Source organism: Arachis ipaensis, chromosome B07, assembly GCF_000816755.2.
Source record: "Arachis ipaensis cultivar K30076 chromosome B07, Araip1.1, whole genome shotgun sequence".
Classification (NCBI taxonomy): domain Eukaryota; kingdom Viridiplantae; phylum Streptophyta; class Magnoliopsida; order Fabales; family Fabaceae; genus Arachis; species Arachis ipaensis.
This window is the reverse complement of record NC_029791.2, coordinates 87,776,177-87,789,062: the sequence shown is the minus strand read 5'-3', so window position 1 is coordinate 87,789,062 and position 12,886 is coordinate 87,776,177. Positions and strand designations below refer to the sequence as shown.

General features: G+C 37.1%; 1 protein-coding gene across 1 annotated transcript; it reads left to right on the top strand.

Moving 5' to 3' along the window:
- On the top strand, positions 1,928-2,323 carry LOC110265099. The gene is made up of 2 exons (XM_021107874.1): positions 1,928-1,933; positions 1,994-2,323. Exons 1-2 carry the CDS (start codon positions 1,928-1,930, stop codon positions 2,321-2,323), a joined length of 336 nt encoding a protein of 111 aa, XP_020963533.1.

Genomic DNA, 12,886 nt, shown 5'->3' with positions numbered 1-12,886 from the left:
AGAGCTTTTCTGGAGCTATAGAAGTCCAAATGGAGAGATCTTAATGGATATGGAAATCTGACTTCCAGATCTTTCCAGCAATATATAATAGTCCATACGTTGCTTTGGATTAGAAGGCCCGGAACTGTTGTCCAACGCCAGCTTCCTGCCCTTATCCAGGCATCCAGTGCCCAAAGAGCAGAGCCCAGCATCCAAAGGCTCAGAGAGGACCCCCTAGCTAGCGTTCCACGCCCAAAGAGCCTCATAAAACTTGGATCTCATTAAAGCTCAGCCCAAACACTCACCAAGTTGGCATCCGAACTAGATTTTAGCACTAAATAGACTATTTTACCCTTACTAGTCATTAGTTTAGTATTTAAAGGAATTAATTCATGTATCACAGACATCTTCAGCCCTATTTTCGTTTTCACCATTGTATTTTACTTTCAGTATGAGTTTCTAAACCTCCTAGGTTGAGGGGAAGAGCCCTGCTGAGTCCTATAAATTAATAAAAAGTATTACTTTCAGTATTCGTTCTTCATCAATATGAATGCGTTGAACTGGCATACGGTTATCACATTCTACATGGGTTTGGAGTGTGTCTTTCATCGGACAATGATGAACCACCAGCTTGAATACACGTCTCTCAGACGGCTAATCCACGACTTCGATGGGGGACTTCTCGAGACATCAGTTCAGCCGATTTACGGGGATAACCATAGCTTGCTTCAAACCACAATCCTCGTGGGATCGACCCTGACTCGCTCAGGTATTACTTGGATGACCCAGTGCACTTGCTGGTACAGCTGTACGAAGGTGTGGGGATTCGTGCACTAACGGTCAAGTTACACTCCCAATACATTAGAATAAAGAACGAAGATACATCTTAGAATGGAATCAAGCATAGATTGAAATAGAATAGTGATATTATTAATTCATAAGAATCAACAGAGCTCTTAACCTTAACCTAGTAGGTTAGTAACTCATAACTTACAGAAAATAGTAATGTATTCGAAAATATGGCATAAAGTTCTTGAACAAGGGTGATCCTTGTTCTATATATACTAATCTAATAACTAAGGATTACAGAAATAAGATAAACTAGTCTTGTAGTGCAAAAATCCACTTTCCAGGCCCACTTGGTGAGTGTTTGGGTTGAGCTTGAGTGAAGCCACAAGTTGGTACTGCGTCTTGGGCATTGGACACCAGCTTTGGACTCCTAAATGGGCCTTAGATGCCAGCTGCTCTCTTTTGGGCGTTGGACGCCAGGAATGGGGTTGGTGGCTGGCGTTGAACGCCGATTTTGGGCGTTCATTTCCATAGCCATTGAGAGCGCACCATTTGGACTTCTATAGCTCTAGAAATCCTCCTTCAAGTGCATGGAGGTCAGAATCTGACAGCATCTGCAGTCCTTTTTCTGTCTCTGAATCAAACTTTGCCAAAACTCCTTAATTTCAGCCAGAAAAGATCTAAAATCATCAAAAAACACACAAACTCAAAGTGGAATCCAAAAATATAAATTTTACACTAAAACCTATGAAAATATAATAAAACTTAAAGAAAACATAACAAAAACTATATGAAAATGATGCCAAAAAGTATATAAAATATCCGCTCATCTGGTATTGACTTCATGGGACCTTTTTCTCCCTCATACTCAAATACTTACATACTAGTAGCTATGGATTATATGTCCAAGTGGGTGGAACCAGTGGCCTTGCCCCCCAATGATGCTAGAGTCGTGCTGAGCTTCTTGTGGAAATATATTTTCAACTGGTTTGGTGTCCCAACGACACTGATTAGTGATGGTGGAGGCCACTTCTGCAATAAATAGTTGGACTTGCTACTGCAGAGATATGGAGTTCATCATAAAGTGGCAACCCCCTATCACCCTCAGACAAGGAGACAGGTTGAAGTCTCCAACAGGGATATCAAGAGGATCCTGGAGATGACTGTAAGTACTTCAAGGAAGGACTAGGCAAGGAAACTTGATGATGCTCTTTGGACATACCAGACTGCTTTCAAGACTCCTATTGGAATATCCCCATACCAGTTGGTTTATGAAAAACCCTGTCACTTGCCAGTGGAGTTGGAGCATAGAGCATATTGGGCAACAAAGTTTCTGAACTTTGATGCCAAAGCTGCAAGAGAGAGGAGGTTGCTCCAACTGAATGAGCTTGATGAGTTCAGAAACTCTGCTTATGAGAATGCCAAGATCTACAAGGAAAATACCAAGAAGTGGCATGATAAAAAGATAGCCACAAGAGTGTTTGAGCCAGGCCAAAAGGTGCTATTATTCAATTCTCGGCTCAAGCTCTTTCCTGGAAAGCTGAAGTTCCAGTAGTCAGGACCTTTTGTGATAAATAGAGTGTCCCCTTATGGTCAAGTGGAACTTCAAGAAGAAAATTCAGATAGAAGGTTCACAGTCAATGGCTAGAGGGTAAAGCACTATCTTGGAGGCGATATTGATCACCAGAGGTCCACTCACACGTTGACTTAGCAGCACTGACTGTCAAGCTAGTGACGGTAAAGAAGCGCTTGTTGGGAGGCAACTCAACCCTGAGTATCCTTTAATTTTTCTTTCAATTTGATTTTCATTAATTTTTGGTTTTTTTCCATAGTTTTCCCTAGTTTTATGAGGATAATGGTCATGCAAAGTGTCTAGAACAGGAACGGAGGACTCTGGAGGAGAAATAGAGCCCCCTAGGGGGCATTACACTTGAAGGCTCTGGCGCTGAATGTAACGGCCTAACTCCCAACATGTCATGATCATACTAGAAGCTGAACGTTACCAACTTATTTTCCCCATACGTAATAATAATTAATAAATATAAGCCTATTCGTTGTTAACACCTTGCGAGTTTACGTGTATATTTTTTTAAAAAAACAATAGTTAAAAAGTTGGATACGTTCAATGTAATGAGGAGTAACAAACACACACATATATAGAACAATGGGAAGCAGTATATAAAACATCACATTATAATACACATCATGATACAAGAGTAGCTCAGTTAAACAAGTACTAGACTAAAATACAGCATCTCTTAGTTAGTGACTCATTTAATTTATACATATATGTACATAAGATGTCCCAGGGCCTGGCCTATCCAAAAAGCCCCTAAGCTGGCAACCAGGCTACCCTAACTCTATGATATGCCTATTTCCTCTAAGAATGCTAGAAAAAGTGAGGGAGACACTCTAAGGTATCAGAGTTAGACTAGACGTCTTAAAAAGTCTCCTCGTCTTTGATCCAAAAGCCTCTCACAGACAACTATTGGGCAGGTGGTGATACCCGCTCGCTGATGCCTCATTGGCTCATCACCTCTAGAAGAGATATTTATGATCTCAGGGTCCTCCTCAGGTTGCATCCAAAAAAGAAGAAAGTCAGAGAGAATATCGGGATCGAAGAAAGGTGTAGTAATAGGACACTGAAAAGGTCTAGCATGTACTACATAATTACGTATGGCACTAGCCTTGGCATTTGGCACTAGGCACCTCGTAAACAGTGACAAGACCCCATGCTAGTGGCGCTAAACGCCAATCCTGGTGTTTAGCACCAGGAAGACAGCAAATCCCTCAAATCTTCTTTGCCTGAGCGACGCTAAATGCCGAGCCTGGCGTTTAGCGCCAGTAACGCGTATTTGGAATTCAAAGAAGGGCTCGTTGGTTTTGGTTTTATTTATTAATTTGATTTTTATTTTCTTTTTATTATTATTAAAACAAAACACAATCTTTCAGGTTTTAGAATTTATTATTTTATTTATTTTCCAAATCAATTAGGTTTGATAAGGGAAAAAGATTCAGCCCTTCAAGATCTTCTTTCTTCTCTTCCTCATTCCACACTTTACACAATTTTAGAACCCTAGCTCTCTCTGAGCCATGAGCAACTTAAACTGCCATTGTTAAGGTTAGGAGCTCTGTTTATTTGGATGGATTAACAATTGTTTTCGACTTCTGATTTATATTCAAGAATTAGTTTCGTTCTTCATTCTACGGATTAGAGTGTACTGGAAAATAACTATTTTCTAATTTGAATTCTTGTTGAATCTTAGAAAGGTTACCTCACTTGAATAACCGTTTGAAATTGAATTCTCATAACTCTTTAATTATCTAAATTTAATGTGATACGTAACTGGTGCGTGGCAGAAGTTAGACTAATTAAGAGAATTTTAATAAGAGAACAGCGTTGCAAGTATAGCCCTTAACCAGCTAAAATCAGCCTCACCAATTTAAAAAGGATGTCACAAAAATTAAGAATAAAAATAATGGGAGTATGAGTCCCAGGTTATCTCCCAATGAGTTGCAGGAAAAGGGTGCTATTTTATTAACTAGGAATTTTCCGAAAGTTTGAGAGTTGAATAATGATGAGCAATTGAATAATTATAAATTAGAGCAATAAAAATAAACTAAGAATAATTATTGATATTCTAAATGAAAAGCCTTGACTGGGGGAATGATTAATTGGAAGTTCTAACCTTGTTGAGGTCTCTTAAGTGTAGTATTAAAAAGGTTATTGTTTTCACTTAGTTAACCCTTACTAAATAAAGGAAAGTCAAGTGATTGAACTAACCCTTATTCGCAAATCCTAGTCCTCTCCCTTAGGAAGGTCTAGCGTTAGTAAATACAAAACTAGCCAACAACGTTCAATTTAATCGACACTTAAGCCTTCCAACTCAAGTATCTCCTCTTAATCAACCCCCATGTCAAGTAGAAAAACTACTCCATTTACATGGATATAATACTCATAAAAATATAAGAAGACATAATAAATTAAATAAAATAAAATAGAGAATTAATAATTAATTAAAAGTAAAGGTAACTCTATATATTAATAAATCCAAAATGCAACATACTTATCTGAATAGGGTCAATGATCAACTGAAAAGAGTAAAGGAATAAGGAAACAAACTAAAGTAGTAACTTCAACGAAGGTAATGACTCTTCAACATCCAAAATCCAAAGCAAAAGCATAAACTATGAATGTAAGGCAAATCTAGATTTAGATCTAAAACTAAAAGTAATCCTAATATTAATGTATCAGAATGTGTGTTTTTGCCTCTCTTGAGTCTCTGCATCTTCGCTGGTTTTATTCTGTGTTTCTGGGCCGAAAACTGGGTTAAAACGTGGCCCAAAATCATCCCCAGTGTATTCTGTTATTTCTGCAGATCGCGCAGGTCACGCGTACACGTCGTCCACGTGTTTGCGTCATTTAGCGATTTTCCTTGTCACGCGTACGTGTCATTTACGCATTCGCGTCATTCGTGAATACTCCAATCCACGCGTACGCGTCAGGCACGCATTCGCGTTGCTGCGATTTCTTCATTTTGCGCGCTCGCGTGAGCCATGTGCTCGCGTCAGTGTTCGCTGGTCATCTCCTTAGTTTCTTGTGTTCCTTCCATTTTTGCAAGCTTCCTCTCCATTCTCTGAGCCATTCCTGTCCTATGAAGTCTGAAACACTTAACACACGGATCACGGCATTGAATGGTATAAAGGAGAGTTAAAATGTACTAATTAAAGGTTTCTAGGAAACAAGTTTTCAACCATAAACAATACTAGGAAGGAATTATAAAATCATGTAATTAATATGAATAAGTAGGTAATGGCTTGATAAAAACCACCCAATTAAACACAATATAAATCATAAAATAGTAGTTTATCAGTGACATATAACCATATCATCTTTGGATCTTTAGGATTTTGTGTGGCTATAAACTAGGGTTTGAACTTAAACCCTCCAATTATATTAAGTGACCAAGGAATTGGCGGTTAATTGAGTTAGATGAGGATTAAATTACCAAGAAATTGGAATTTAATCACTCAAAGTTGCTATGAATTATACCCTTGCATAATCAAAGTGGTTAATAAGAATTGTTAATACGGAAGAATAAATATCTCCAAAACATTAACTGTTTTCTCACTTAATTCTCAAAACCAATTTACTATTTGCTTTCTTAATCCTCTTATTACTATTTGCTTGTCTAATTAAGTAAATTATTCAATTATCGTTGCTTGGTCCATCAATCCTCATGGGATCGACCCTCACTCACCTGAGGTATTACTTGGTACAACTCGCTGCACTTGCCAGTTAGTTTGTGGTTTTCTAAATCCGCAGCATTAGTTCCAAATCGCGTTTTGGTTTCTCCCACGAGGGCAATCCCTTGACATGAGTCCAGGAAATCCACATATAAAGCATCCACCTATACCCATCTTGTATGAATCATAAGGATGAAAATGTCTGCAACAGTCACATGTTAAATTTGGAGAAGTTTTACTTTGTTTACCTCTTCCTTTTGCCTGATGAAAATGATCATAGTTGGCTCTCTTGAAGCTTTCTTGACCTTGGGGTTATTGAGAAGTGTGTCAACCCCTTTTAAAGTTATGGGCTCTAGGCTGAAAAGGCTTTCCATGGCTGATGAGCGGATATTTTATATACTTTTTGGCATTGTTTTCATATGGTTTTTAGTATGTTTTGTTTAGTTTTTATTAATTTTTTATAGGTTTTAGTGTTAAATTCACATTTTTGGATTGTACATTGAGTATGTGTGTTTTTGTGCAATCTCAGGTAATCTCTGGCTGAAATTGAGGAGCTGGAGCAAAAGTCTGATTCAGAGACAGAGAAAGCACTGCAGATGCTGTCCGGATCTGACAACCTTGCACACGGAAGCAATTTTCTAGAGCTACAGAATTCCAAATAGAACGTTCTTAATGGTTATGGAAATCTGACTTCGAGGGCTTTCCAGCAATGTATAATAGTCTATACTCTGCTTCAGATTAGAAGGCCAAAACTGGCGTCCAACGCCAGCCTCCTGCCCCCTTCCAGGCGTCTAGTGCCCAAGGAGAAGAGACCAGCTTCCAAACGCCCAAAGAGGACCCCCTAGCCAGCGTTCAACGCCCTAGAGGCCTCATAGCACATGGATCTTATCAAAGCTCAGCCCAAACGCTCACCAAGTGGGCCCCAGAAGTGGATTTAAGCACCAAAAATATTGTTTTACCCTTACTAGCATTAGTTTAGTATTTATAGTAGAAGATCACTCTTTGTGAAGGATATTTAGCCACTTTACATGTTTTACAATGTATTTTCCTTTCATTGTGAGTTTCTAAACCTCCTAGGTTGAGGGGAGAAGCCATGTTGAGTCCTATGAATTAATAAAAGTATTACTGTTTCTTCTTCAATCAGTATTTGATTTATTTCTAAGATGCATACTCGTTCTTCAACATGGTGTATAGGATGATCAGTGACAATTAGCTTTGTTCATCATACTAGCAACGCGTACCTGACAACTACCCGTGTCTACTTGGGTTCGTGTGAATACGTGGCTGGAAAGCGCGAACAGCCAGCTTGATTATGCATCTCTCAGATGACTAATCCCCGACTTCGTTGGGGACTTCTTGAGACACCAGTTCAGTTAATTTACGAAGAGATTAGGGTCTCCGTGGTATACGCTAGAATCCAAAGAAGCAGCATTCTCTGATCTGGAAGATTCGACCTTGTCTGTGGCATTTTGAGTAGGATCGCCAAGAGAATGAACTGCTAGAGCTTCACCCTCCATCAGATTGGATGACCACGAGGAATGGTGTTTGATCTAGAGCAGGGGAGATTAATGACTATGGGTAATGGCATTGATCACAGACAGCCTGCCATAGAAGAAATCACTCACAAGCAAAGAAGACAGTAATTACCAGAGTTAATTCAGAAAGGCTAAGAAACTCTAATCCTTAACCATATTCCTATTACTGAATCTCACAAATACAAATTATGAATAGTCTGGCCTTACATCAATCCAATTGAATTCTGATTTTGCCAGACTAAGACCTGCAAGATAACCACAACTTGCTTTAAACGATAATTATCGTGGGATCAACCCTGACTCGCTCAGGTATTACTTTGACATCCCAGTGCACTTGCTGGTATAGCTGTACGAAGGTGTGGAGACTCGTGCACCAAGTTTTTGGTGCCGTTGCCAGGAATTGTTTGAGTTTGGACAATGATGCCAGGGCATCTTAGGCTAGTTTCACTAGCCTTTTTTCTTTGTTTTTAATAAGTTTTATGCACTTTCTTGAGTTATAAGTAGGCAATTGGGGTAAAAATTCATGCATGCCTGGATTCATCCAACCATAGTTAATTTGATGCAATTTCATGAGAATTATGCTATAATTACTTGTGTGCTAAGAATGATGATAATTCTCATGACTTATGCCATGGCTTTGATGAGTTTGTTTGGTTGATGATAGGAAGAAAGAAGCAGAAAAAGAGCAAGGAAGAAGAGAAGGAGAGGCCATCATTGGAGCCAACGTTGGCCCATCAATGTTGAAGGCAACATTCTAGAAAAGAAGAAAACATGGGTGCCAACGTTGCAGGGAACGTTGGTGACGAACCGGTTTCTTGCTAGTAAAGAATTTTATAAAAATATAATCAGGTTGTAAGTATAGTTTCTAAACCAGCAAAGAATCCTTTCGTACAAAAGTTTTGGTTGTCACTTAAGCAGACCCAATAAAATTGATAACCGAAGTATTGAAACCTCGGGTCGTCTCTCAAGGAATTGCAGGGAAGTATGAATTATTATTGGTTATGGAAAAAAGTACGTTTTTGGGTTTTTGAAAGGTTGAACAGAGAAATTAAATAGCAAGAAAGTAAATTAATAACTAGAAAAACTCCTGGCAAGGTATAAGAACTGGAAATCCCGTCCTAGTTATTCTTATCAGGTGTGATGTGAATTATTATTGCTCCCACTTAGTTAACCCTTACTAAATAAAGGAAAGTCAAGTGGACTAATCAATTTGATTCCTCAAGTCCTAGTCAACTCCTGTGGAAAGACTAGCTTTAGAGGGATCCAAATCAATCAGCAATTTCCAATTTGCAATCAACTGCTGAGTTTGATAACTCAGGTGTCATCAATTACTCAGCCAGAGGAAAGGGGGGGGAATCTAAATTATTTATATCATAAATAGAAGAGAACGATCATAAATCTGAAATACCTCAAATTGCATTAAATAGAATATTCAAATCTAACATGAAGAGTTCATAAGCCAATTTGGCAACATAAGTAATTAACAAGTAAAAGCATTAGAATAAATAAAAGTAGAAGAGAAACATAAATTAAAGGAACATTGAACCTGGAATGAAGAAATAACTATAAACTAAGAGAAATCATAACTCTAAAACCTAAGAGAGAGGAGAGAGCCTCGCTCTCTAGAAAACTACATCTAAAACCTAAAATTATCTCTATAATGAATTAATGATGAATGAATTATTTGATTCCCCCATTCTCCAGCCTCTATTCTGTATTATTGGGCTTGGATTTAGGCCGAAAAAGGGTCCAAAAATCGGTAAGGGCATTTTCTGCAATTTCCTGCACGTAGCGTCCGTCACGCGTGCGCGTCATTTGGAGATTTTCCTTGTCACGCGTACGCGTCGTTTGTGCTCTGCACCAGGCACACGTCCACGTCATCCATGCGTGCGCGTCGCTTGCGTTTTGCGCTAGGCACACGTCCGCGTCGTCCATGCGTGCGCGTCGCTGCCATTTTCTTCAAAACTCCATTTTGTGCGTTCCTTCCATTTTTTCATGTTTTCTTTCTGTCCTCTAAGCCATTCCTGCCATATGAAGCCTAAAAATACTTAACACACGGATCATGGCATCGAATGGTAATAAAGGATAATTAAAATTAATATTTTTAAGGCATAGGAAATATGTTTTCACATATATCATGGAATAAGGAAGGAATTGTAAAACCATGCAAATCTTATGAATAAGTGGGTGAAGAATTGATAAAAAAACTCAATTGAGCACAAGATAAATCATTAAATAGGGGTTTATCAACCTCCCCACACTTAAACAATAGCATGTCCTCATGCTAAATTCAAGAGAAAAGAGAGACGGTAGAATGGTGGAATCTTATGTAATGCAATCTATTCTAAATGCAAGCTACTTAAATGAATCATGCAATTCTAATTATTATCCACCTATATATATAAAGCTTTCATGTGGTCAAATTGAGACAAAATTTCAAGGAATCACATATGCATAACCAAGGGCCAAATCATATTAAAATACATTCACAATTGAGTTCAGTTAATCAAAAGAGTTCACAAACTTGCAAGACAATCAATAATTAAATATGGATATATGGAAATGAGCTATTGAACCCTCACTGGATTTGTGTATATACTCTAGTCACTCAGTGTTTGTGAGTCTTACCTTTTTTCTGTTTTCTTTTCCAAAAATTTTAAAACTTCTTGAAAAACCTTTTTCAAAAAATTTTTATTTTCAAGAATCCTTAGCTTTCTTTATTAAATCTTTGTTTTTGGTTTGAGTCTTTTTGTTTTTGTTCTTGGTAATTTTCGAAAATTGTGAGTCTTTTTGTTTTTGGTGTTCTTTACATGTTCTTAGATTCTTTAAATTTCTTTAGTCTTGTTCTTAGTGTTCTTTTTAATCTTCAAAGTGTTCTTGTGTTTTCTTTGTATTTTGATCTTAAAATTTTTAAGTTTGATGTCCCATTGTGTTTTTCTTCAAATTTTCGAAAACTTGGGGTGCTATATCTAAAAATTTTAAGTTTTGTATATTTTACTTGTTTTTCTCTCTCCTCATTAAATTCAAAAATAAAAAAATATCTTTTCTATCTTTATTTTTTATTAATTTTTGAAAATTTTTAATAAAAAATTTATATTTTAATTTCAAAATTTTTATCTTATCTTATCTTAGCTTTAAATTTCAAAAATAAAAACTTTTCAAAATCATATCTTTTTCAAAAATCATATCTTTTTCAAAATTTTACCTTATCTTATTTCAAAATTCAAAATTTAAAAATTCAAATTCAAACTTCAAAATTTAAAATTCAAATTTCAAATTTCAAAATTCAATTTTCAAAAATTCAAATTTCAAATTTTAAAATAAAATCTTTTCAAAATCAAATTTCAAATCTTATCTTGTTGACTTTTTTAAAATTCAAAATTTAAAATTTTAAATTTTAAATTTTCAAATTCAAAGTTTAAAATTCAAATTTAAATTTCAAATTTTAAAATTTTAAAAAAATTAATTTTCAAATTTTAAATCTTAAATTCAAATCTTTTCTCACTTAGTTACTTATCTTCTTGATGCACGGAAACTTGTCTCTTAACAAATCTCCCTCGGCAAGTATACCGAATTGTCGTCAAGTAATAACTCACAAAAGAGTGAGGTCGAATCTCACATGGATTGATTGGTCAAGCAACTTTAATTGGAGGAATGTTCTAGTTGAGCTAAGCAGAATTTGGTATGAGAGTTGCAGGAAATTAAATGGCGGGAAAGTAAATAGCAGAAAATGTAAATGCTGGGAATAAAGAGCTGAAAATAAATGACGGAAAGTAAATTGCAGAATCATAAATGAGAATGGGAAAGATGATCATAAAAGTAATTGGCAGAAATTAAAGAGAATGGGTAAGATCAGAAATAGGGAGTTCATTGGGCTTAGGAGATGTTGCATCCTTCGGATCAAGTTCATTTTCATCTCTTCCTCAATCAATGCATTCATTGATCTCCTTGGCAATCTTAAGTGATTGAATTCCAATTCCTTGGTAATTCAATCTCTCAAATCTTGATCAATAGCCAATTTCTTGGTCTAATTCCTCATGAGAAGAGATGAGGTATGGTCACTGATTATACCACATGTATTTCCAAATCAAAGTGTGGTAGGATTATATGTCACTATATCCATCCAAACCCCAATTTGGTCCAACATGAGAAAGCATTTCTAGCATGATCTCTTCATTCCTCTTCCAAGGTTCCGAAGAGATCCAAGTATGAATAGCTTCTTTTCCAAGATAACTACTCAATTGGATGAAGATTGAAAGCTTTCTAGTAAAATCAAGAGAAAAGAAAGAAGAAGAATAATGAAAATTATTATTGATCCATCAAATTACAACAGAGCTCCCTAACCCAATGAAAGGGGTTTAGTTGTTCATAGCTCTGGAAATGGGAAATAAAGATGGAGAATGCATTCTGAAAATCTTAAACTAGAAGTTACAGAGAAAGTAAAAATACAGAGAGTAATTCTAATAGTGCTAAAAAGCTCTCTTCTAGTTCAAAGTTCTCCCTATTTATACTATTCTTCTGATCTTCTAGTTGCTTCTTCAAGTCTTGGATATGGGCCTTTGGATCTTGAGTTGAAGCAGTTATCATCTTCAGTGGGCTTAGCTTTACTTGCAGAGAGAGAGTATGAAGTAGGCATGGACTTTAGCTTAGGACGTTAGTGGCGTTAACGTTAAGTGAAAGTGTGGGTTCGAGAACGTTAGTGACAATCACATTTTTCACTAACGTTCCTAACCCAAGAATGGTCCACATTAACTTCAACGTTAGTGACACCAACGTGACCACTAATGTTGCCTCTTGGTCCTTCGCACACGTTATTGGGGTTTACCTTTTTCAATAACGTTGAGAGTCCCCCCTTTCTCACGTTAGAGTTCACGTTAGTATAACTAACGTGGCTCTTAACGTGAGCACACTTTAGCCTCGAGAGCATTAGTGACACTTACCTTTGTCACTAACGCTCCAAAATGCCCCTTTTCTACGTTAGAGTTCACGTTAATTGCTTTAACGTGGCCTCTAACGTGGTATTGGTAGCCATCCCCAACGTTAGTGACAAAGGTGAGTGTCACTAACGTTGGCTTATCATTCTCTCCTTCACATTAGCTTCCACGTTAACTGAGTTAACGTGGCAACTAACGTGGCTCAAAGTGGCTCAAAGTGGCTTAGTCCAACGTTAGTGACAAAGGTGAGTGTCACTAACGTTGGCCATTCCTTGCTTCCCCACGTTAGAGTCCACGTTAATTGAGTTAAGGTGGCTCTCAACGTGGCCCTTATGAGCTTGGTCCAACGTTAGTGACAAAGGTGAGTGTCACTAACGTTGGCTTCATCTTCTTCTTCAACGT